Source organism: Mus caroli, chromosome 1 (assembly GCF_900094665.2).
Source record: "Mus caroli chromosome 1, CAROLI_EIJ_v1.1, whole genome shotgun sequence".
Classification (NCBI taxonomy): domain Eukaryota; kingdom Metazoa; phylum Chordata; class Mammalia; order Rodentia; family Muridae; genus Mus; species Mus caroli.
Window position 1 is genome coordinate 146,422,114 of NC_034570.1, and position 26,280 is coordinate 146,448,393.

A 26,280-nucleotide genomic window follows, 5' to 3' on the forward strand; every position below is an offset into this window, starting at 1 on the left:
CCGGCCCCGAGGTCAGTTGCCAGCCTAGCCGGTCTCACAACTGAGGGGAGCCTCCACCTCATCCATGCTTGCCCCTATCCCTGGAGTCATGAAGTCAGCTTAATTCTCAAAACTCATAGGACAAATTGAATAAAACACACACTGGTCCATGAAATCTGCTTAACTTTCACAGCATAGACAGGCACTTAATTGAAAAGTCAAATGGGGTTCAAGCTGTGGGTCACAGTCAGATTTTCTGAAAAGCACTAGTTAAGGACTAGTTTAGGGCAACACACTGGTCAGCAAAAGTCTTCAGTGGGTTTCTAGTAGTCAGCCTCAAGTTCTTGTTAAAGCTGGGTTGTTACATTTGGTCACAGAGTGACATCCTGGGATCAGTGATTCACACAAGGTGTAGTTTGTCTGTCTGCCAGCCCTTAGACTAGGCTTTGCCCAGCATGCCTGGGGGAAAGCTGAAAATAGGATCGGCAAGAAAAAAGTGCAACCCCACTCCCCCAGTTCTAGGGGCCCTCACAAGTGACCTTGCCTTTTCCCTACCTTTTCCCCTCTCCCTTTCCTTTTAAAAAAGCTCTTATTTAGGAACAATAATGGCCAACATATAGTAAGTGCCTACTGTGTACAAGTTTGCTATGAAACTTACATGCATTCAGTCCCTAGTTTTAGGAGATTCTGGGAGTCAGCTCACGGCTCAGCCCTTCCCACCAGGTTTATAGAGCTCACATCAGAGCACTGTTTGATGATGTAAGTCTAAATTATATAAATGAGGTGATGTGCTTTCAAAATATGCAGATGGCCCTCAAGTAAAAACTTCCAAATCATGAAACAACAACAACAAAAAGTATAAGCCTATGGTCCCAGATCCCACAAGTTGGAGGCCAGCCTGGCCAACACGAAAATCCCTTCCTCAAAAGAAATAGTGTGTGTGTGTGTGTGGGGGGGTGTTTGTGTGCTTGTGTGTGTGTCAAGGTGTGTGTGTTTTTATGTCAGGGTATTGTGTGTCAGGGTGTGTGTGTGTGTGTGTGTGTGTGTGTGTGGTGTGTATGTGTACATAGGAGGATGTATGTGTATGTGCATAGCAGGGTGTATGTGTGTGGTATGGCAGTGTATGTATGTGTGTATATACTTGTGGCAGGGGAGGGGACCCAATTCCTGAGAGTCATTTAGTTTCAGAGCAGGTTGGCCAAGTGAATTAGAACACATTTCCTCACAGCCCGTGTCCGTGCCCTTCCCCATGGTGGGGGCTGGTTGGTACAGCAGCCCTGCCCACACCCACAGGATTTTCTTCATGTGATTATGGGAACTATTATGCTGTTATTTTAACATTCGCTGTTATTATAATTTAAAATCTTTTTTATATCCTATAACAATGTCATCCAAGTATTCATTAAGTGGTGGTGGCAGTGCTCATGCTGAAAAATGTACCCAAAAATCAATAACTTTGGTGCGGAAGTTAAATGTGATAAAAACACGATGAAGAAGGCCAAGCAAGACCACGACACCCTGGGCTGTTAATTTAGGAGAGAGCATTCAGCAAGGTACTGGAGATAATGCTGAGAAAATAAAAAGTAGCATTAAAGCAAAATACAGTTTGGTTATAGATCGGTGTGACTGCAGAATACATCCCAGCAACACACACTTATAGCATTAATCCCCATGGAAAATTAGCCTTAACATATGTTCACTTTGAATTATGCAGTGTCTCCTAAAACTTGTCCCTGACATAAAATGCAGGGTCATTATATTGAAAATGTAAATATCAAAGGAGATGAGATGAATGAACAAAGCCATTCCTACTACTATGTAAATCGCTGATAGGAGACCCTTTGTTTAGCTCAAGGGAGGGAATTATGAGCCTGAAATGAGGTTAGAAAACAGGAAGGAGCCAGTCGTGATGGCTCACGGCTTTAATCCCAGCACTCGGGAGGCAGAGGCGGGTGGATTTCTGAGTTCGAGGCCAGCCTGGTCTACAAAGTGAGTTCCAGGACAGCCAGGGCTACACAGAGAAACCCTGTCTCAAAAAACCAAAAAAAGAAAACAGGAAGGAATGACAACTAAAAACAGCCAAATATCCCCTACCACGTCAAGGTCCCTGCACATGAGGGAAGGAGGGCCCTCGCCTGTCTGACAGCTGGAGGCAAGGGACACCTGGGAAACACGAACCCAGACCTTTGGCTGCTTTTAGTCCTATAGCGTACTTCACTTCCTGTCTACATTTCTCTCTGCTAGGCCCTTGCTCTTATTTTGTTTCCCCCTTTTATAAGCCACTGCCTAGTTAGCCCCAGAAGACACCCCAGTGTGGCAAGGCTGAGACCTAGCCAGTTATACAACTTGTCAGAGAAGCTCCAAGCCTGTAAGCTGCCCACCCAGCCTTGGGTGCCAAGACCAGTAGATTTCTGTGGTGGGGAGCAGGCTGAGGCAACTCTCCAGGGCCCTGTGGTGAGCCAGCGGGGCCAACCTTGGCTTTGGCTTGTGGCAGGATGGGACAGGAGCCTCCTCTCTCTCGGGGACTCCTAGCTTTGGCCTCTCTGAGGCCGTTGGTCTTCTTCCCCCAGGAATAGTAGTCAAGGACAAAGGACTCTGAGGTTCTGGGAGTGGTGGTTTAAGAAGCCTAGATTGGGTTTGGCCAAATTCTGGATTAAGATGCAGGACCTGAGCTGGGCATGGTGATGCATGCCTTTAATCCCAGCACTCGGGAGGCAGTGTTGGGATTTCTAAGCGGATTTCTAAGTTCGAAGCCAGCCTGGCCTACAAAGTGAGTTCCAGGACAGCCAGAGCTATACAGAGAAACCCTGTCTCCAAAAACCAAAAACCAAAAAAAAAAAGAAAAAGAAAAGAAAAATAAAAAAAGAAAAAAAGATGCAGGACATGATACTGTCGCCCTACTGCAGTGTCCTACAGAAGGCTGCAGTGGGACAAACTCCTTCCGTAAGATGGCAATGTCTGTGATGCCATTCTTGCATCCCCTGTGACAGTCTCCCTCCTCGCTGGGATCATCCACAGCACCAGGAGGTTGTGGGCTGAGAAGACACAAGGTCAACATGAGGTCTTTGACAATGCAAGCCAGGACAGGCCCAGGAGAGGCACTGCTTCTGTGAAGGTCTGATAGAGGTCATCAGAGTTCTAGATTGCCTCGCTAGCTCTGTGTTGGCACCTTCTGTGACATCCTGATGGATTACAAGGCAGCATCACAGAGCTTTAAGGAACTAGAGAAACCTATGGGTTTCAATCCTTTTGGGGGTCACCTAAGACAACTGGAAAACACAGATATGTATAGTATGAATCATTCTACAGTAGTAAAATTACAGTTCCAAAGTAGCAACAAAAATAATTTCATGGTTGGAAGTCACCACAATGTGAGGAACTGTATTAGAAGGTCATAGCATTGGGAAGGTGTAGAACCACGGAACCAGAGTGAATGAGCACATCAAGGCAGAGGTTTGGGTGGGATCTATAGAGGTCTCTGGTCTTGGAGGAAGAAGACCAATGTCTTCAATCCACCAAGAGAGGCCAGAGCTAGGAGTCCCCAAGAGAGAGGAGGTTCCTGTCCCATCCTGCCAAAACCAAAGTTGGCCTCGCTGACTCACCACAGCGCCCTGAAGAATTACCTCAGCCTGCTCCCCACCACAAAAATCTAACTTCTCCATGTATTATCAGACCCAGACAATATGGGTAACTGAGCCCAGAAAAGAGCTAGAAAGAAATAATGGAATTGGTTGGTTGGTTGGTTGGCTGGTTGGTTGGTTGGTTGGTTGGCTGGTTGGTTGGTTGGTTGGTTAGTTGGTTGGCTGGTTGGTTGGTTGGTTGGTTGGTTGGTTGGTGGTTTGCTTCCATCACACCCAGACCATCAACAGAGCTGCCTTCCACAGACATACCTGAATTGATAAAAATGTAGTCAAGGGCAAAAGACCCTGAGGTTCTGGGAGTCATGGCTTAAGAAGCCTAGATTGGGTTTGGTTCAATTCTAGATTAAGATGCAGGACATGATACTGGCAGAGCTGTTACGGAGAAGCCGAGAGTCAGGGGTGCTTTCAGGAAAGTGAGAGTCAGGACTGACCTTCCTGGGGAGAGTACGGGGCATGCACGGGTCTGAGCCCTGTTCAGACAGTGAAGGCCTCTGCTCTCTGAGGCTATGACAAAGAGGATAAGCACAGCAGATTCTCAGGCTGTCCAGCTAAGGCCAAGTTCCCAGGGATGTCTGGGAAACACTGAGGGTTGACCTCAACCTATACTGAGCTGCGAGTTTCCACTGCAGTGCAGGCTGTGGCCTTGAGGTGAGGTAGAGGCCATCATACTATTGAGTCTCCCTAAACATGGCTCCTCTCAGTGACTTCTCTGACTGACTGACTGACTGACTGACTGACTGACCAACCCACAGACCTTCTATCTGTCTGACTGACTGACACACTCGCTCAAGCTTCAGGGCTCCAGGCACTCAAGAGTCAGTTCCCCTGAGCCACAGTCTGAGGAGAAGAAGGAGACAACTGAAAACAAGCCAACCCTGCAAGTCCTTTAGCTCTTGCTGGCTTCCTCCTGTGAGGAATGAGATGACAAGGGAGGTATGTACCCCAAATATACTCCCCCCACACACTCCCACAGCAAGCTCCCAGCCACCCCTCAGCCCACCAGCTGTGCTCCAGGCCAGGAGACCACCAAGTTCACAACTTCATAAGGACCTTAGCAACTCTCAATAACTACAGCTCTATTAATGCTTCACAAAGCCAGCAAGGTCTGAGGGTTTGGAGTTTGCTCAGAACTGAGTGGAGCTCTGGTGACAATTCTTGGATTAGGCTGAGCATCCACAGTGTCCCGAGGACTGGGTAAGAGGGATGGAGAGAGGCAAGCACCTCCGCACATAGCACAGAGCCTGCAAGGCGCTGGAGGAGCATGAGCAGGGCCAGCTCTGCTTACCGTTTTGCTTGGCTGTCTCATAGTCTTCTTTGCACACTAGCCGGCCATCCTCCATAAGGTAGAACTCGTCCCCCGTGGCCAGCTGCCGGTTGCAGATGATGCAGGCAAAGCAGTGCAGGTGGTAGACAAAGTCCTGAGCCTTGCGGACCACCTGGGTCGGGGGGATGCCCTGCTGGCAGGCTGTGCATTTTGTGCCAAAGCGTCTATCAGGGCAGCAGTAGAAGAAGTTAAAAACAGGGCGATTGAGATTGGGGTCTCATCAACCCTCCCCCACCCACCACTCCGTGAAACACCAAAGGTTACGGGTACTCTGGGCCTCCTGATAGCTTCATTGCTTTGTGTCCTGGGTGCTGTTATAGCAAACAAGGGATAGGGAGGAGGGGTCAGAGCCAGAGTCTTCAGTCCCCTTCCCAAGGCTGACACCCCAGAGTCCTCAGGGACACCCTTAGTGCATGGAGGCAGTGGAGGGGTTTCTAAGTGCCTGCCAGAGCAGGAAGCCACCCTTCACCTGCTTTCTGTGGTGTTTCTTTTCCTAAAAGACCAGCCTGGTAGGGACCCTGTATGCTGTAGAACGCTCAGTCTAGCATACATAGCCTTCTGCAAGGTTTCCCATAAGGGGAGCCCTGTGTGGCTGGCTGAGGGACAGCACATGCGTGTGTCCACACACTCTCAGCAGGACGAGGCTGGGCGATCCTTCCCCACCCATTCCTTTTGAATGCTCAACACTGCCCCCCCCAACACACACACACACACACACACACACACACACACACACACACGTATTGAGCACACAGAATAAAAGCACAACTCTTTTCACGCAGCTCTGCGATGTCATGGTCCTAGGTAGGCCCAGGAAGCCACACTGTCAAACCCTTAGAATATGCTTCAGAAAGGAATCTGCAGACCTCACTTAGGAAAAGCCTGCTGCCAGCAGCTCTCTGTTCGAACACTTTCCAGACTGGCAGGAAGGCAAGAGGATGCCATCCACTGCCACCCTTTACCAGGGCCACAAAGGGAAAGGAAGGATGATGCATTGGAAGCAGCATCCAGTGAGATCTTTGAAGTCCATCTCCGCATCCCAGACACGGACACACACAGAGCCATACAACAGTGGCTATAGAAGCCAGCCAGATTTGCTAGAGACAAGGCAGCAAAGGGGGTGTTGACCACAGGTAATTCTGCCCTGGTCTGGAAGGAAAGAGGGAGAAGAGGGAGGGAGGGAGGCAGGAGGGGCCGGGAAGCTGGGGCAGAGTTTAAAACAGCAATCAACCTAATTATTCATGACACTTCACACACCAGAACTTTATCTTCCTCAGGATGAGAGACTTTGCCTAATGGATCTGGGGAAGGTTTGATTTTAATGGTCCTCTTAACTAATGCTTATAGGCAGCCTGATTTCCCCTGAAAGGACAGTACATATTTCATCCACATTAATACCAAATAAATTAATTATGGTCATGGCTATCATGATGAATCCCAGATTAATGCAGAATGATGGGTCTCTTATGCAGCAGTGATACCTGATGAGGGGGCTGCAGAGGCCTGCAACAGGCATGGACAGCTGTGGCTTCCACAGCCCTCCCCCAACATGGTGTCCTGGAGAGGAGCAGAGGTTTCCTTATCAAGAGTAATTCCCCAACAGCCTGCGGTGTGACTGCTTTTCTGAAGCTATGCGAGAAAAGGGCTGGGTATGAGGGGCTGAGATGTGCCTCTAGAGAAAGCTAGCCTCACAGAGCAGTAGTCTGGGGCCTTATGAGCCCCCCAATTTGGTCAGGATCCTGCCTCAGAGGAGCCTGGGCTTTTATCAGACATTCAGAGGGATGCAGAACCAAGAAGAGCAGTTTCTATTTGCTGAATTTAAAAAAATAATAATCAGAGATGGTTCACAGAGGGCTAAACATGAGCATACAGAGCACAATGCCAGGTCTCCACCAGCCTCAAGTGCCCAGAACAGGGATAGTGTCCAGGTTTCCTCCACAGGCTACAAAGCTGCAGCTGCTCCCAGTTTAAATCCAAGAGGCAGAACAGCTCTGTCCTACATGTGCAAGCGGCCGTGTGTCCTTCTGTATGGGACAGTGGAACAGGAGGCAGACACAACGGAAGCCTGTATCTGTGTCACTAGAAAATGTTCTCAACAGTTCTGCGCCCACCCTCGCCAAAGAACACTGCCTCTGACATGCTCACCACAACCCTTCCAAGAAGCTCCAGAAGAAATGGGGGTGCCCATCCACACCTGCTGCTGAAAATGCTGGGGCGGGGGTGGGGGCAGAAGCCTCTCTCCAGGGAAGACCTCTCTCAAACCAATCCTACCTACCAAGGAGGAGAGGGCTGAGGGGAGGCACCAGAGCAGAGCAGGTCCCTGCAGCAGCCTCTCACAAGAAAGCCATTTCTGCTAGCCTCTAAGAAGCCGCTGGGCTGTCAGTCGCCAGAAGCCAACTGACACCAGAGCAATAGAGATGTGAAAGATAACCGGGGATAAATTTAATCTCATCCCGACAGTGATTCATGCGCGCGGGTCCAAGTGCTCAAGGAAAATGAAAAACAAATGGACTTGCTCAGTGCTTTTCAGCCATTGAAGCAATTTTTCTGATTGTGGGATTTATACCAGTGGGAAGTAGAAGCTGCCCCTCGATACCTTTTTCTCCTGAACCATGGCCAACAGGATCCTTGTGTGGGTACCTTGTGTACCGTCCTGGACCTGGTGCTCCCCTGGCCTGTCCCAGTCTCAAGGAGCACTCCAGCCACAGCCAGTGGTTCCAGATTAAGTGGGGTGGGGCAGGTTGTATGTGACAAAGACAATGGACTCTAGTGTCCAATATCAGACCAGGAATAGTCACAGATGAAGAAGCTATGGCAGGTGACACATTTGTCATGTGACCAGCAATAATGTAACACACTGCTGTGTTAGAAAATCCTGGGCCTAGGCTAGAGACATGGCTCAGTGGATAAGAGCACATATTTTTCTTGCATTAGACCCGAGTTCAATTCCCAGCACCCACCAGGCAGCTCACAACTGCCTCAGCTTTAGGAAGCTCATAGCTCTCTCACCTCCTTGGACACACACACACACACACACACACACACACACAGAGAGAGAGAGAGAGAGAGAGAAATAAAAAGTACTAGGCCCAAAATAAACTAAAATTCTGAGCGTGGCTGCTATACAGAGAGCCAATCTTCCCAACAATAGTCTGACTGGATTTAAGGATGCTGGAGTGAGGGAAGAGGTGGACAAACATGGACGAACATGCAGAACATGGCTTCTGGGGGGTTTTCCAGGCAGTGCCTGCCTCGGTGCTATCATCGAGTATTTACTGTGTAGGCACTGCCTACTCCACAAATCCTGCACCCTGGCTCACTCTCAGAAGGCTATCCCTGCCAACTGTGCCTCACTAAGGCTCATGGGACAGCAGCTAGTGCTTATCCAAGCACAGAAATGCATGGCAGGGACTGGGGGCTGGGGCTGGGGGGAGGGAATACCTCGAATTCTCAAGACACTAGGGTTAAACAGTGCTACAGAGAGAGAAATGGATGCAAAGAGGGACTTGCTGATCAGGCTTGCCTCCCATCAGCCCCTCTTCCTATCCTCACCTAGCATGCAGTAGGGAAGCAACAAGATCCTCAGAATGAATGAATGAATGATGTACCTGAGTTGCCAGGGAAGAACAGTTCCCAAGAGCAAAACAACATCTCCCGAGGAAAGCTTTTCTGAAGTTTACTAAAACAAGGACAACTGCTGCCATTGTCACCAGCCATCCCTCAGATGTCCCCAGAGCGTCCCAGCTGAAAACCGGGTACTGTACCGTATGCCTTGTAACAGATGAGGAGCTGGGGCAGAGAGAGGCGCTGTGCTCCTCCAGCTTGCCAGCAACAAATGAAAACACAAGGATCTGAACTCAACGCCTCCTAAGCAATACGGGGCACACAGCCAGCATCAACGGCGACAAACACAGATCTGGTGCCTGAGATGGCTTAGGAGAGACACCTGGGAGGTTAGTTCAGACCACTCCGCCTGCATCTGTGAGGGTGTTTTCCAGAGAGAGCTAACTAAATGGCAGAAAACCTGCCTCAAGGTAGATAGCACCACCCCATTGGTTGGGGGTCCTGGGTGCAATAAAAGGAGGAAGGCTGGCAATGATTGCTCCACCTCTCTTCCCTACTCCCTCATCAACCCAAGGCTAACAGCTCCTCCATGCTGTCTCCACCATAATGAGATGGAAACTCCAGACATGGGGAGCCTATCTTTCCTCTCTCAAGTTGCTTCTCACATGGATTCGTCTCAGCAACAGAAAGCTGGTTCAGTCCCCCTGACTAAAATCAAGCTTGAACACAGGACCTCATGTCCCTTACATGTATGTCCTTAGAAGCACCTGAGCCACAGGGTCCCCAGTCCTATAAGGCAGGGACTGTTGTAGTAGCCTTCATTCAACAGTATGTGTACCCACCAAGGAAGTGCCAAAGACATCAGAGCCATCTCTCAGCACTACCTCTGACCCCAGGAAGGGCCAGTCCTTCTATCCTTGTGCCCCCTGGTCTGAGCTCCTGTCTCTGACAACCCTTCTGATCCTGCTGGGCCTGGGATGGGGCATTCACCAGTGCAAGGACACATTCACTGTCTGGATCCTGTGGAAAGACAACGGTGGATAGGCCCTGGAGACAGAACACAGAAGTCCTACACTACAGACATCCCACTCTTCGATGGTTTTAAGAGCTGTCATGTGACCAGATCCACACAATGGTTTTGTGGTCACCAAAACAGCAGTAAGTGTCCCCATTCCCCAAGCTCCTATGCACGGCAGACCCTGTGACTACACAAGCCACCACTCCCCACAACCAGGCCCTCACCTCATCACCCTCTTGTCTTCCCCATGGCCCTCACTGTCACCTCAGCACCGGTACTCAGTCCTTGGTGACCCATCCTCAGCTGCTCATTCTAATAGTCTACCCAAGACCTTGTCCCCAGTCATCTCACTGTGGGATGACATCCCCCTGTCCACTCTTTTCAGAATGCCCTCTAGCACCGACTCCAGGACACTGTGCTGTCACCGTCCTTACCTCTGCTTCTCACACTCCAGCCCTGTGGCCTCAGTTTTATCTGTCCAGCAGAGATTCCACATCCATCTGATGGATCCTTCCCTCATACCCCCTGGCTTTCCTGGCTTCTCTCTACCTTCACCCCCTCTCCCCAAAAGCAGAGGTATCTTGAAGGAAAGCAGAGTTGAGGAAAAGTATACCACCTCACTGGTTGGATGTCCTAGAAATGATAACACACCCCAAGAGGACCCTGGACATCAACATAGGCCCAGTTTCTGATTTCCCAAAGAGTAGCCCTAGAAAGAGATCTACCATCCCAACCCACTCTCCCACCCACCGTGGTAGCAGGAGACTTTTCTGGCTTCCTACAGCTGGCCTGAGCTACTTCTGTTCACAGCCAACCTTCCCTCAGACACAGGTGCCTGGTTAGATTTCCCCAAGCATCTGTCCCCTCTGCCTTGGGCATCACTCTCTCTGTCTCCTTGACCCTTCCCTTGAGCACACAGGACAAATGACACTCTTCTGATACTTGATCCTACAATGGTCACCTACCACACCTTTCTCTACGACCCTTTAGAGCAAACTCCACACCCCATCCCACCTTCTATACAGCTCTCTACTTCCTTTAGCAAATGCCTCAGAGGAGGTCTAGAATTGATGACTCCAGTATCTCTGGGCCAGGCTTCTCTTGAATCCAGCCACTCAGTATGCTGCCCAGATAATCAAGCCTGCCCTTGGTAGGTCACATACGGCCTCACATTGCTAAGTCCAGTGGTCAGCCCTCATCTGCTCCCTGAGCCCAGCATTCTATCCCTAGAAATGTGTCCCTGTCCTAGAGCAGAGCCTGGGTTCCAAGAACACATGAGTGCCCACTCCTAGAGCATCCACACAAGAGCCTATTACAGATTAGAGATGGATAAGGCACCACCACCTCAAAGCTGAGAACCATGGTGATGGGATTGGATCCTAGAGCCCTTCCCCAGGGCTCCTCCCTCGTGCTCGGCCACTGGGAGGCAGGCAGTGGGCACCAGGCCAGTTCAGCCTCCTGTGTGCAGGAGCTGCCACCCAACGATGCGCTGTCCACCCTCCCAAGGAAACAAAATACTGCCTAACTTGATGTTATGTTTTAATTGCGTGGCGGTGATTTACAGCTGGCTGTATATTCTTTTCTCGGCTGACACCTTCCTACATGTATTTCTTTTATCTATCACCGCACTTGACAGGTGAGTCGCTGATATTTACTGTTACTGTATGTACCAATATTTCCAACATATATCATCACCCACCGTAAGGCCACAGGCATGTCATGGGCATATAAAGCTCTACCCAGCTATGGCCAGCCTAATCCACACATAAAAGGGAATCACACCCAGAGTACACGAGAGTCTTTGGGATGGGGACATAGCTAGCCCCTGCTGACAGCATGCAATTTACACGGTCACATGTCCATGGTGCCAGGATTGCCCCCACTGTGATCTTTTAATGTGTGTATTCAGTGTTTGTGTAGTATGTATATGTGTGTGCATGTTTGGGGGGGATCCAGATGCTGTAGCATATGTGTGGAGGTCAGAGAGCAGTCTCGAGTGTTAGCCCTTGCCTTCCACCTTCTGTGAGATAGAGACTCTGTTTTATGGCTGCATATGCCAGGATACCTGGCTAGAGATGGCCGGCTTCCCACCTTATAACAGTTGTGCTGGGATTATGGTACGTGCTGCTAAATCTGGCTTTACATGGGTTCTCACACTTGCAAACCATCCTCTTTACCCACAGAGCCATCTCCTCGGCCCATGATCTGCTTTGTATTTGGGTTATTATTATTATTGTTGATGTTACATTATTTAGTTTTTCTGAGACAGGGTCTCACTATGTAGCCCTGGCTGACCTGGAGCTCAATCTATAGACCAGACTGGCCTTGAACTCACAGAGATCCACCTACCTCTGCCTCCCAAATGCTGGGATTAAAGGCATGTGTTACCACCATGCCTAACAATTATTTGCTCTATTAATGTAATACTGTAAATTACTTTAAAGAGTATGGAAATATTGTAATTCTGAGATGAATGTTACTTGAGAAGAAGGAGTTACCTAATCCAACCTCCTCAGCTCATAGAGAAGGAAACTTGAGCTCAAAGACAGGCAGTGACTTGCCCAAGACCACACAGCTCAGCCAGTGAGAAAGAGTTAGGAGTGCCTGACAGCTAACCTCCATTGTCACCTTGACCGGATTTAGAATCATTACATAAGACTCCGGACATCCCTAAGAGGATGTTTTTAGGAAGGTTTAATTAAGCAGGGAGTCCCCACCCTGCATGTGCGCCACACCCTTCCATAGGCTGGCATTCCGGACTGAATAAAATAGAGAAAGTGAGTACCGATACTGACTCCTCTCGGCTTCCTGAGTGCGGACACAGTGTAAACCATATTGCCTCCCACTCCTACCACCACGCTTGTGCTGCCGGATGGACTCTTAGACAGGAAGTCAAAGTCAACCCTTTCTTCCTCAGGTTGCTCTTCTTGGGTCTTCCAGCACAACAGTGAGAAAAGTAACGGATACACAGGCCACACGCTCCCTCTCCTAGGAAGTCATTGGGCACAGAGGACCTGCGCCCCCAAAGCTTTCAGAAAGCCATCCTTCCCCCTTGCACCTCCTCCAGCCCACATGTCCCTTCCTGCCAAGCCCTTCCTTGGCCACCTCACTCCCATCGCCTCGTGAAACTTCCAAGCTCAGCATTCCTGGCCCTACAGTCTGGCTCCCCTTCATCCACTGCTGAATCTCTGGCCAAGGTCACACTGGTGTTGTCAGGGCCAGTGTCTGGTCTGTGGGGTGCTGCCCAGCCCCCTGCAGTTCTGTAATGCACCAAGCATGTCATTTGGAGAACCTCATTAAAACATTCAACAAACAGCCTTGTAGGTAGTTGACATTGTTATTCCAGTTTCATAGATGACAATAGACTTGGAACGGTCGGCTATTCGGTCCATTGTAACTCTTTAGGCCTAAGAAACCCCCTTTACTCTGAGTTAGTCAGCTTCTGCCAAGGGGCTGGCTCAGCCTGGGAAGAAGATTCACCTTAGATATTTGTTCTTGGCCAGGGACCATGCTCTTGCCCCATGCATCTGCACACAGGAAATCTTACACCCCCGAGCTTTCCCCCTGCAGCTAGAGATTGCTTGATGAGCTCTGGGTCCCAAGCACAGTGGAAAGGGAACTTGGAGACAGAGTGCCACCCTGTCCCTTAGGGGTTTTTGGTTTGGTTTGGTTTTTGCTCTGCTCATTGCTACCACGGACCACAGAATCTAACCCTCTTCTGTTTCTCCCTCTCAAAGTGGGATTCTGGGGACATAGAAAGTTCTCTGGAAACAGAGTCACAATCAGACACTGACTCTGACAACTGAGGAGTGACCTTGGCTAGAGACTCAGCAGAGGGTGACACAAGACTGTGGGGCCAGGAGGTGGTGGGAGTTAGTTGATCAGAGAGGAGCCTGGCAGGAAGGGATAAATGGGTTGATAGAGGCCATCTGATGGCATTGGTAATGCAGAAGTGTCTGTCAGGAACCTGTGGAACAGGGCAGCAGGAATGACAAGAGGCTTTGAGGTGAAACACTGTGACTTGCCACCCAAATGGACAGGAATGAGAGTGAAGGAGAGAATTAAAAGGCTTGCCTATACTACAGCTGGCCTTAATGCTGCCCACAGCTGCCACTCCCGTGTCACCCAGATCCACTGTGCTTGGGGACCTCATTTTTGCAGCCCAGTGCCATCTGCCCCCCAAGCTGATTTGCAACTGTTTGGTTCCAAAGAATCCCCCATGGCAGGAGATCCTGAGATGTGATTTCCACAGATGTCGGGAGACTGGGCTCCAGAGGATGGACATAGGGCACAGCTGAACTCAAGGGCTCTGGGTGGTCAGATAATCCTGGGCTCATCACCACCTGATATATGGCTGCTGGTCCCCTGGGAGACCTGCTGGGCTAAGTAATTGCTTCTGTCTTGATTACTGGCTGTCACAAATGACTGTGGCTTGGTCCCTTCAGTGTGTCCAAGTCTTACAAATATCCATGCACACAGGCACTATCGGGACCATCCGATCGTTACCTTAAAAGGTGTAATTTGTTTAGCAAGGGAATTAGACTATAAACTATTCAGAAATTATGGAAAGCCACATGTCAAAGAGATCCTCCTGCCTGCAAGTTCCTCGGTACTGTGTGTGTGTCTCTCTGTGTGTATATGTTTGTGTGTTTCTGTGCATGTCTAAATGTGACTGTGTCTTTCTGTCTAAGTGTCTGTCTGTTTGTCCCCAGTAGGTGTATAGTTATCAGAAACACAAGGTGACTGAGCAAAAGTCTGGCCCCAGACTGCATTCAGTACCAGTCCCAGTATGGTCCTGACCTAGAGAAACAGACTCCCATCCTAATCCCACATCAAAATCCGTTGTTACAATGACCTGCCACTGCCACAGTCTCTGTCCAGAGCACTGTCTGGCCCCAGGCGTTTTGCAGCCTTATCGCCTTAGCCTGTGACCCTAGGACAAGCTTTCTCTCTTGCTTTCCTACCTCTGCCTGGACACACCATCACTGCCCTGCTGAGAATAGCTCGTAATGGTAAACAGCTATCTCTTGCTTCATCTTACTTAAGCCTAATAGTAACTCAAAGGGGCTGACATTCTTATTTCCTCCTTAGACGCGGCCAAGTGAGTGGCTCAATGAAGTCTGATGTCTCAAGTTCACGCCCAACCCCCACCCCTTTTATGAAGTCCATGCAAGGAGAGGCCAGCCTTTGTTTCTTAATGATGAGGCCATATTCTATGGGCTCCTGCCTTCAAATCCGATGAAGAATAGAGAGGTCCTGGTCACTGAGGGACCAGGTGGAGGACACCAGCAAAGACCTGTGCACAGCCAGGAAAACCACCCTGTGGCAGCCAAACAGCCAGCATGCTGCAACACTGCGTCCCGAACTGCAGGGATAAATCACACAGCCCCAAGGACGCTGCCTACCTGCCCTTGGCTGACAGCCACCTGCAGATTGACTGGCTGGGGGAGGGGCTGGCAAAGCAGAAGAGAATGCTCACCCACATAGCTCCCCATAGCTGTGTCCTTCACCTCTCCAGAGACCCCTTAGCAGGGTGAAAGCCTTAGGCTCAGAGGAGGTACCCCCCTCCTTTCAGATAGGAGTCTTCCAGGACCACAGCACCCTAGAAAGCCTGAGCCTGTCTCCCACAGGCCCTGACAGGCAGGTGTGAATACAGATCCCTGGTCACCCAGGTGAACTGGAACTCCCTACCTCCTGGAATGGCCCAGAAGCCTTCCCTTTACCCAGGTGCTGTATGAATGAACTCCAGCATCCTCCACTCCACAGCCATGCTTGCTTTTGCATCGGAAGCACCGTGGTTTCTCTCCCAAGCCACATCAGTCAACAGAACCCGTTTCTCTGTGACTTAGCCCCTGACACACTGTGAACACACTCCACACTAGCCACATTGCCCTACCTGGATGTGCACCACTCTAGACAGTTGCAAGCCATCTCTATCAGAAGCTCTCAAAGTGGAAGGAGGGCAAATAGGAGAGGTAGGAAAGAGGAAGTTCTAACAGCCATGTCTTCCACATCAGGACAAGGCACCCAGAGTCAGTCATAAAAAACCCCTAAAGCCATGAGGGCATGCTTGTCCATTCTAGAAGTCAGTGTGCACTCCTGAGAGGCATAGAAAGGCTGGGTGCTTGCTTTTTTTTTTTTTTCCTGACAGGTGGCTAGTAAAAGATAAGACAGATGCTACCAAGCTCCATCTGGGTTCACCAAGCTGCTTTTACAACTCCATTTTGCAGAATGGTCCTATGCACCACGGGTCTTCTACAGCAGGTGACCTCAGAATTCTCACTTTCCCTAAAGAAAGCAACTGAGCCCAGTGATACGAAGGGATCAGCTAATGGTAGCAGTACAGGAACAGGGCTGCTAGAGCAGGGACCCACCCTGGTGCACTGTGCTTCAGTTAGGGGACTCTCAGGGTGCCCCGTCTGTCACCTTGATGGTGATGGAGAGGGAGCTCAGAAGAACTGCTCTCAGAACCCTACTCTCCTCAGGCCCTGGCCCTATTACAAGGAGACATGTTGAACACATGGTCTGGAAAGGACCTTCGTAACAAATGTCGTGCAACAGGCTTTAGGGTGCCTGCTGCATGGAGGGTGGCTCTCCTAGGACTGCCTGGACTCAGTAAATCATAGCCCCATGTCTATGTGTCATTTGGCTTGAGGATTTTGTCTCCTTTGGAGAAGAGGAGCTACAGACCCAGAAAGCAAGAAACAGCAACAAAAGAAAAACCAACCCATATTACTGAGCAGGTCAGAAGTTAAATGCCCTGTAAACTCTCCGATCTCCCCGCAGTAATTCTTCCTTCGGGTATACAACAACATCGCCCCCTGCTGCCTGTGGCCAGTATTGCCATAGCTCCCTGGTGGAAGGACTGTCCAGCCCTAATGGAGGCGGGGGGGGGGGGTGTTCTCTCAGTTCCTGCTCTTTTCAGCAGAGATAGTACACACTCCGAGGGCATTCACTCTCTACATCCTATTCTTGACTTGCNTTTTCAGCAGAGATAGTACACACTCCGAGGGCATTCACTCTCTACATCCTATTCTTGACTTGCATATTGCACATAAAACACACGTGAAGAACGACTCTGCAGCTGTGCAAAACAATAAAGTTATTGTCCTGCTCTTTGTTGCGGGCAGATTATCCCAGGATCTTAGAACTGCAGTGCCAGTGCCAATCAGCAGAGCCACTGATTCCTGTCCCTGTCCTAGGGCAGGACTATCAGCAGCTGCCAGAAAATACCACAGTTCTTCCTCTGTTCTCCAAAGAGCACAGAGAAAGGATTCTTCCTGGCTCTGATCAGAGTCTCCCAGATCCCATATCCAAGAGCACACTGTGGCCTGACAGGAGAGTATATGGTACCTGTCACTTTTTTGGGGGCGGGGGCAAGGGTTCCCAGGTGATAGCCTGCTCCCTCTTTCTCCTGTTCTTACCTAAGATGGGATCTTCTTCGGCATCAGTTCGTGCCCAAGAAGCCTCAGTCCCAGAGAGTTAGATGAGGCTCATAAATCAAGCCTCCTCACTGGACGCTTGGGAGGTGCCAATCTTCCCCTCTGGCTAATGGCCTTGGCTGTAAGTTCCCTCTTCTCAACACCCCTCACAACGCTAATGGCCTGCTTCAGCACTGAACCTGTGGCCAGCTCCTTCCACATCAGCCTGGACTCAGCTCAGCTGAGCAGTCTTGCAGAACAAAGGAAATAATTACACCTGCGTTCCCCAAGACACCAAGCGAAACGCGGAAGAAACTATTCGCCAAAGCCCTTGCAAACCCACTCTGGCGTTTACTGTATGCGTCTCAAACGTAACAACAGTCTGTGGGCAAGGGTTTATGTGGAGAAACAACACAGGTCCTCAGCCACCAAGGATAAGACGGGGCGCAAGAGGACCAAGCTTGCCGGAAGAGAAAGAGAGAGAGAGAGAGAGAGAGAGAGAGAGAGAGAGAGAGGAAAAAGAAGAAGAAGAAGAAGAGGAGGAGGAGGAGGAGGAGGAGGGTGGGATGCTTCCCCGTGCTCCTACTATCACGAGCTGTTCTCTGAGCTCCCATAGAATATGGTGGGTAATCCTCCTCCCTGGAACTTGTGCTGAAGCAGGAAGGAAGCAGTGAGCGAGAACTGGAAGCCCAGGTCAGAAGCCTCCGAGAACGCTGCCTGGCAGTTCTGTGGGTAAGGAAGGGGCCCTGGGGGAAGAGTAAGCTGGGATCCTGACCTGCGACCTGCGACCTGCAACCTGTGACCTGTGTCCTGCGCTGCGAGGAAAGGCAGCTGGTCTGGAGAGGCTTGTGAACTTCAGGAAGCAGGTGAGGATGAGTCAGGAGTTGTTGCTATACAAGGCCAGGAAAGGGACAAATGAGAGAGCCATGGAGGCAGGGCTGGGGTACTCGCCTGAGTGAAGAAGAGGTATGGCGATCCCTCTCCAGCCTCACAAAGGCCCCTCCTGGATCTAGGGAGACCTCCCTCTAGGGAGGTACTTTCTCCCAGACCCTTGCATCCCACTCCTTTTCCCAAGCTATAAAGCTGGACACAGTCAAAACTAGACAGGATCCTGAGACTATCCTGAGGAGGGAAGACCTGGTCCATGGCCCTAACAGCCTCTGCCTTTACCACACCAGTGACCATGGACTGCCAGGCTAGAACAGCCAGAATCCATGTGGAGTCTGCTGTCTGACCAGGGGCGTCTAAATACTCAGGTCCATCTCTGGGTGTCTGAGAAGGTAATTTGGACTTTGCCTTACCTCTAGAGCTCTCTGAGGCTTTCCCCAAATGCAAGGACAAACTGCAGGGTGGTGTCCTCATCACAAAAGAAGCTACCCCTTCCCCAGCTTCCTCTGACTCTACACACACACACACACACACACACACACACAGTGAAACATACAATACCAACAGAATCAACCCACAAGGACTGCCACACTGCCCAGCCAGGGCACCATTGAGGCAGCAAGACAGGAGACAACATTGTCATCCACTGGGGAACAGAAACAGGGAGAGCAAGAGGTGGGAAAACCAGAGGAAGATGGGAAGGAAGAGAAGCAGTAACCACCCCCACCCCAAAGGAAAAGAAAGGAAGAGACAGGATCAGTCTCTTCAGGTCCATGGAAGGGATTTGAAAAGCCTCAGACTTTCCCACCATTCCTCCTCCTTGTCTCCAGCACATGTGAGCAGGAGGCTGTGACTGCCCCTCCCCCAGCTGGCCACTGGTCAGGAACGCTGCAGGCCTGGATGAGCCTCCCTGGCAGCCCTGCTTTACTCAGTTCCTGAGTAAAGACTCAGGAGCACCGGGCTTAATGGCACTAACGTGTCACCCCCACACCCTGGGCTTGGTTCTCCTTTGGCTGGATGATCCATGTTGACTAAAGCATCAGCCTCAGGTAATGGGTCCTAGGAAGGAACTAGATGATGCAGAAAATAAATTCTGGGAGACTCTCACTTGCCCAAAGCCCCAACGGGATTTTTCTGATGAACTCAGTCCCAGGATAGAAAGTCCAGGACAGTCTTTAAAGTCAATGTCAAGTGACATGTCCTCCCAAGAACTTTACCTGTTACTCTATTTAAAGCCAATGTGAAATGAGAGCTCTATTTGCAGCCCCATTGTACAGATAAGCAAACTGAGACATATCAAAGTTAAGTAACTGACTAAAGGACCACAGCCAACAAGTTGTTTCAAGCCCAGGCAGGGCTGGGCTACTAACTGTCTTGTTTACAATCCAGACAATGAAACCTATGGACCCTGGCACCCTCCCCTCACCTCTGAGGCCTGAAAGCAGCTTGAATGCTCCTTCAGGTGTAGGGCACGAGCTAAGAGCTTATGCTATGAGAGTCTCCTGATTGGGCAAACGCTGAGCCCCAACTCACTGAGACAGAAAGTGAAGTTGGTGAAGCCTAGCCCATGCCCTTTGTCAGATCTCCACTCTGAAGAGCCCCGGTGAGGTCAAAATGCTAGTTCCCAGGTTGCAATGGGACGGGGGGGGGGGACTACAACGAAGGGGCCTATCCTCCCCACTGAGAGAAGGCAGAGGCAGCCGTGAGGAGAAGTAGGCTGTGACTCACTTGAAGAAATCTTCCTTGCAGTAGACACTGCCGGCCCTGGAGAAGCATCTGTCAGCCAGCTGCATCTGGCAGTCTGCACACTTGAGGCAGGAGCTGTGCCAGTGTCTGTCCAGGACCTTCAGGATGAACTTATCCAGGATATGTTGGTTGCAGCCAGCACACTGGGGAATCTCTGCAGAGGGAAGAGAGAGGGAGAGAATATGAGCCTTCAGCCAGACCAGGCCCTGAAACGGGTGCCTCAAGGGACCCCACCCCCAGGCTGCCATGTTTTCACTACTGGGTAGAAGTTGTATTAAAACACCATCCCAATGTGAAGCGTCTAGGCATGGACCAAGGCCATCTGGCTTGAGAAGCAAATGCTACCAGGAGTGGGGTTAAGCCAAGATCCAGGCCTGAGGATGCTCAAGGGAAACTCAGTCTCTTCATGAGCTGAAAGACATGCCATGACTCAAACACCATGCCCCTGGTGATGTTTTTTTCCTATGCTTCACACAGGAAAGTTATACTTTGGTCTTCCAGACTCCCTTCCAGCGTGGGTTCTGAAGTGGCAGGGATAGAATTGGGGTCTCACATGTTAGGCAAGTACTCTACAACTGAACCACATCCCCAGTTCCCAGCTTGTGCTTTGATTGAAGTTCACCAACCAGAGGTATCGAAAGAAACTTTCATTCAGAACTGCGGTAAATGGATGACAGCTGAGGAACAGCCTTGTATCATACCAGTGTGGGTCTCAGGAGAGCCAAAGAAGAGCTATGGTCGACGTACCTTGACCAATCATGGCCAAGGCAATGACGTTCTAGAGGGAAAGGCTTGTCCCTGCACATTCAACATTAAGGTGGCTCCTCCAAGATGAAAGTCACTCAGCACTTAGCAATGAACCACTGTCCACTACAATAATGACAGTGGGGGTCTGTTGCCTGCAACCGAACTCTAACCATTGCCCCATCCTTTCTATCAGTGACTTCCTGCTGCTCTGACAATTCCATCAAGGTATTGTTTGAGGTTTGATAATATCTTGGAGCACTTTTTTTAAATCTGTAAAATGACCAGGTTTCCATGGCTGTGCTAGAGTCTTTAGATATTTTTTCCTATACTCCTAGACAGAGAGAGAGAGAGAGAGAGAGAGAGAGAGAGAGAGAGAGGAATGTAACAGATAGTAAGAGTAAACACATAAAGGTCCAAGCATTGCCCCACCCCCATGTACACACTTGCAGGGGCCAGCTTCTACAACTATGACTTTCCCTATCTGTTATAATTAATTTTTGCTAATTGTTTGCACATAATTACTCCCACTGGAAAGAGGGGTCCCCAGGGATAGGAACAATGTTTCTCTCTCAGCAATTAGCGGGTGCCTGGCACAAGAGTCCAGTTCCGCAAGGTTTTCTGCTCCATAGCAACTGCTTCCACTCTCACTACCAACGTTCACTTGGTAGGGTTCTGTGTTTCCTCCTTCCTTGCTCCACAATGTTGACAAAAGTACTAAACCTGAACAGCTCGTGAATCCTGAACATTTGCTATGCATGTCATGCTCAAGAGTGAGATAGTATTTTTAAAGTGTTACCAAGGGAAAAAACCAACATATCAAAACCTACATGGCCACTGAGATTTCACCTCACCCTCAACAGAGTGTCTACAGTGAAGAAACAAACAACAAAACAAAAAAGGCAGAGGATGTGTGGAGAAGAACCTTAGTGACTGTCGAAAGGAATATAAATGAATGCAGCTACTATGAAAAATCCCATGGCTGTGCCTCAAAAAACTAAAAATAGACTTGGCATATGCCAGTTTGCACCATTCCTGAATATATAACCTAAGGAAGGGCAGACAGCACACAATAGAGGCGCCTGCATACCCATGGTTCTCACGGCACTCTTTACAACAGTGGCATTGTAAGATTGGCCTGGGTGTTCATCCACAGGTGAATGGATAAAGAAGATAGGATATGGTACTAGAGAGGCCACTGAGTAGGTAAGAGCACTTCCTGGTCTTCTAGAGGACCTAAGTTTGATTCCCAGTACCTACTCATCAGGAGGCTCTCAAACGACCATATAGTCGAGACGCCCTCGTCTGGCCTCTGCAGGCACCTGCACACATGTAGCATACACACAAAGACATGTGTACATATAGAGAAAAATAAATGTGAAAGATAAAAGAAAATGGAGCAGAGTGTGCTGGTGTGTACCTTTAATCCTTGCACCCAAGAGGCAGCAGCATAGTGAGACGCTGTCGCAAGGCAGGGAAGGATATATATACACATGGAGTTTTTGTTCATTCATAAATAATGAAATTAGATCTAGCAGATTCTAAGTCTTTTAAAGATGGAGCTGGAGGGCTGGAGAGATGGCTCAGCGGTTAAGAGCACTGACTGCTCTTCCGAAGGTCCTGAGTTCAAATCCCAGCAACCACATGGTGGCTCACAACCATCCATAATGAGATCTAACTCCCTCTGCTGGAGTGTCTGAAGACAGCTACAGTGTACTTAAAGCATACAATAAATAAATAAATCTTTTTTTAAAAAAAAAAAGATGGAGCTGGAGCTAAGGCTCAGAAATTAAAGGCTCACAGGGGGCTGGAGTTATGTTTCCAGCTATGGTGGCTCACAACCATCTGTAACTCCAGTTTCAGAAGATCTAATACCCATTTCTGACATCTGCAGAGAATAGCCAGGCACATGGTGCACAGGCATACGTGCCGGCAAAACACTCATACACATAAAACACATTAATTAATAAAAAATAAACCTAAAATAATTCTAAAAGAAGTGTACTAGGTATATCTGTAATTTCAGCTGTTGGGAGGTGGAGACCGAAGGATCGGGAGTTTAAGGACAGCCTGAGTTACGTAGAAAATGTAATTGCAGTCTGGGTTCCATGCAATCCTGTCAGAAAGAGGGAAAGAAAGAAAGAATGGAATGAAATAGAAAAGATGATCTGCGAAGGGTGGGAAATGTGGAGACAGGGACCCAGAAAGAATATGAGGTAAGCAGACGCGATCAAAAGACATCATATACACATGTGGAACTCAATATTATGTACAATTAATGTATGCTAGCAAAAAAAATCTAAAAAACATCCATGTTCAGAGAAATCTTTCTTAACTCTCCAGACACTTGTTTGAACTTGGAATACTTGCTAAACCTCATCAATAGCGGTAACACCCGCCCGCCCGAGGCCACCTTGGAGCCATTAAGCCCCAACCTCCCCTGTCCCTTTTTCGAGCCTAAGGATCACCAGCATCCATTTGAAAATCAGATCTGCTGGTCAGTGCCGCTCCCTGACTCCTAGGCCGAGAAAGAGCCGTGCAGGCTGGACACTTGCTAATCACCACCGTTTGTATTCTAGGATTTCTTTCTTTCTACTTCACAGATTTTTTCCAAGCCAGGAATGTGGCGCACACCTGTTATCCCAGAATTTGGGAAGCCTAAGTAGAAGGACTACGAGTTTAAAAACAGATTAGGCAAGACCTTGTCTCAAACATAAGTTCTCCTCTGTGCGAAAGGCATAAAATAAAATAAAATAAAATAAAATAAAATAAAATAAAATAAAATAAAATAAAACTGGAGTATTTACGGAGGACTTCTGATGGCTCATACAGCAACTTAACAAGAGATGGGAAGGACACAGGGTGGATTCTAGTACCAGGCTGTCTGCATCTGCATCCTGCCTCTGCTTTGTCACCTTGGGCAAATGACCACTCTGCCTCAGCTCCTCACTTGGAAAACTGGGGTGATGTGGCCAACACTTCCTCTCAGGATTACCTGAGGTGAAGGAATCAACACCTGGGGAAAAGTCAGGGCAAGGCACACAGCCTTTGTCCCTCAGGGTTCTCTGTGATTACAAGATGGGTTAGCTGCTCTTAGAAATGGAAAGTCCTGCCAGTCTGTCTGTGGGCTTCACCTCTCTGGACTTTGATAGCCATTTCTCTCAAACATCTCATTGCCCTCCAGTGCAGATCGTGGGGCAAGCCAGAAAAGCTTGGGGTATACCTGCGTGCCTGAAGTATTTATCCAGCCGCTCCTGTGGTCTCTACCTGGGACCACCGGGGTGGGGTGGGGGTGGGGCGCGGGGCAGCAGGGCTGTTGGGGAAAGGCTTGAAAAGAGTGCTGGCCAGGAGAGACTGCCTGTAAGCACAGTACAGCAGGGAAGAGCCAGGTCAAGCCCAGCCTCCAACAAGGGGCAGTGGTTCCCGAAGGGGAGGGGTTAGGTTGGAGGTTAGCAGGGATGCCTGCTCCCACACATCTGTCGGGGAAAGGCAGACAACTCAGAAGCATTCCAGCTCAAAGAAGTGAATCAAGGACAAAAGATGCAGAGAGGGAGAAAGCTGAACGACAAGGATAAAGAGGGGCGGGTCACAGTACAGCACCTTGGCCACTAGACTGCCGAGTGTCGATTGTCGGCTGCGCCAACCACCTGCCACCGCTGGGCATCACCTCCCCGCCTCCCCGCAACCCTCCCCCACGCCTGCCCCCGGGTCCCAGAAGAACACAGTTGGTTACGCCGCCTCGGTCCCGATGGCTCACCGGGGACTTCTTTGTGGGACCGAGCGAGACTGGTCCTGGATTCTGAGCAGAGTACTTGGGCTAGGCAGCCGCCTCCCCCTTGGCTCCAGGACCACAGCCTAATCCTACCCAATTGTTTAGTCTACTCCGTGCGACTGCTTTGATACGACTGTATTTCTCCTCCAACCTACAAATGCATGTGATGAGGGCGAGGATGTATGGCCATAAAATTTATTTCGAGCAAGGTACCTAGCGAGAGACTTAATATGATGGGTATTCGAAAGAGAATACATTAGGGCTAATGTATGCAGGGAGCAGCGCCGGGGCGGGAGCGCAGAGCACAGCTCTGAAGGCTAATAGGAGATCCAGTCTGCAGCTAGCAGACATCACAGCTGGGCAGGTTGGAACATCCAGCTAGCCATGACCAGGGGATGTCTGGGGACCAAACTAGACCCTTGGGTTTGATACAAATGTAAGGTATAGATTAAGGACACGTTTTATGTTAAAAACAAACAAACAAACCCTTCCAAATACATTCCACTATCAACTGAAAGAGATGACAGAGACACAGAAAGGGTGAGATCTTAAAGTAAAAATTAAGTTAGAAACAGTTGCGAAAGCCCAGGAAGAATAATAAAACCGGGCATGGAGAGCCTGTTGTGAACTGTAGCAGGCATATTTTAAGTTCAGCTTCACACAGTGAAGCAGGAAGGGTCCTGTCATCCTCTCTAACAGATGAGCAAGTGACTGCAGGGTCAGCAGCCTGTCCAGAGACTACTGTGTGGGCATGAGGACCCAGCCTAAGCCTGGGTGTACTCTTTAAGATAGGCTAATCCAGGCCACTGAAGGGGGCTGACCTTACATTTCTAGATAGGAAATGGAGACAGATTCTTGTGCTACCTAACATTTGGGCAGATGCAAATTTCCGAGACATAAATTTAGGATTTGTGTCATGGGATGGATACCTAATGCTCAGGGGAGGGCTGGGAACAGGAAGACCCCGCCCACAAGAGCACTTCAGCTGGGAGGTGCTGGCTTGTTGAGGGCACCTGTCAACTTCAGACCCACCCCTTCCCTCAGAAGGAGCTGACCTATGAACTCAGACCCCCACATTCTAAGATACACAAACCCATTTGATTAGTAAAAAAACAGAAAGTATCTGGACATTTTCCAAGGAGTTACAATATCTTTTTTTTGGTATACTGACTTATTGATGTTATTATTGTATATTTATGATTGGGAAAAACCTAACCAGTACAGAAGTCATATGCTTTTCCCCCCCAAGAATAAAGCTGTAGCCACACCATTTTAGAGGCCTGGGACTCTCCAGCTTCCCAGTAAGCTCAACCTCTGGCAGTTTTTAGTAACACCACAAAGTCCTCTTTTGGAAACTGGAATTGAGAAAGGTCTTTAGAGTCACTAAAGACAGGCTGTAATCTGTAAATTCAATTCCCTCTAAGAGGAGTCATTCCATCTGAAGTGGAAGCTTTAATCCTAGGTGCACATTAAGTGTGGCGACCTCTGCTAAAGCTCTACAGTCAGGAAACTCAGGCTTAGAAAGATAGAGGAAACTCCGGCATAGCCAAGGAAGTAAACCATGATTCTGAACACCACACACCAGAGCTTCCAGTGTCCTGCAGAGCACGCAGGCATGGAGTTAGGCCCAGCTGCATGCACACACAGGCATGCTACCTATCTATACAGACATCCTCACATACAGCCACATACAGGGGCTCAATATACAAACATGTGCACGTATAAACAGTCACAGATAAACAAAGATACACCCTAAGACACATACATATACAGAAGCCTAATTTGGCTGGATTCTGTCATTTTATAGAGGGCAAATGAAGGCAGACAGAGATTGTCTTGAAACTGCTGTTTTGCAGTGACTAGAAGATAGATGAGCCACTAGCCAAAGGGAGCACACACTTAGTATGCATACACACCCACACACAAATTCACAAATACTTAAAGAGACACACATATAATCTAGATGTGCACACATGCACAGATGCAAACAGGCCACCTGTTTTGCACACAAACATGCACATATCCATAGACCAAGGCGTGTTTTGTTGTTGTTGTTTTTTTTTTTTTTTTTTTTTTTTTTTTTTTTTTGCAAAGAGCCAGGTCTGCAGTCAAGCTTGTCGAAAGAAAACCACTATTGACTGAGGGAGCTGTCCAGCCTGGGGTGGCTGGAGAGTGCACAGGAG

The 26,280-nt window shown here is 49.2% G+C and overlaps 1 protein-coding gene across 1 annotated transcript in view; it reads right to left on the reverse strand.

Annotated features, from left to right (window-relative positions):
• Lhx4 (LIM homeobox 4) overlaps positions 1 to 26,280 on the reverse strand; it is a 41,099-nt gene that overhangs the window by 3,951 nt on the left and 10,868 nt on the right. The window contains exons 2-3 of the mRNA XM_021167239.2: positions 19,564 to 19,735; positions 4,906 to 5,108 (exon numbers count right to left, since the gene is read on the reverse strand). Coding sequence (XP_021022898.1) covers positions 4,906 to 5,108; positions 19,564 to 19,735 — 375 coding nt within the window. The remainder of the gene's footprint in view (positions 1 to 4,905; positions 5,109 to 19,563; positions 19,736 to 26,280) is intronic.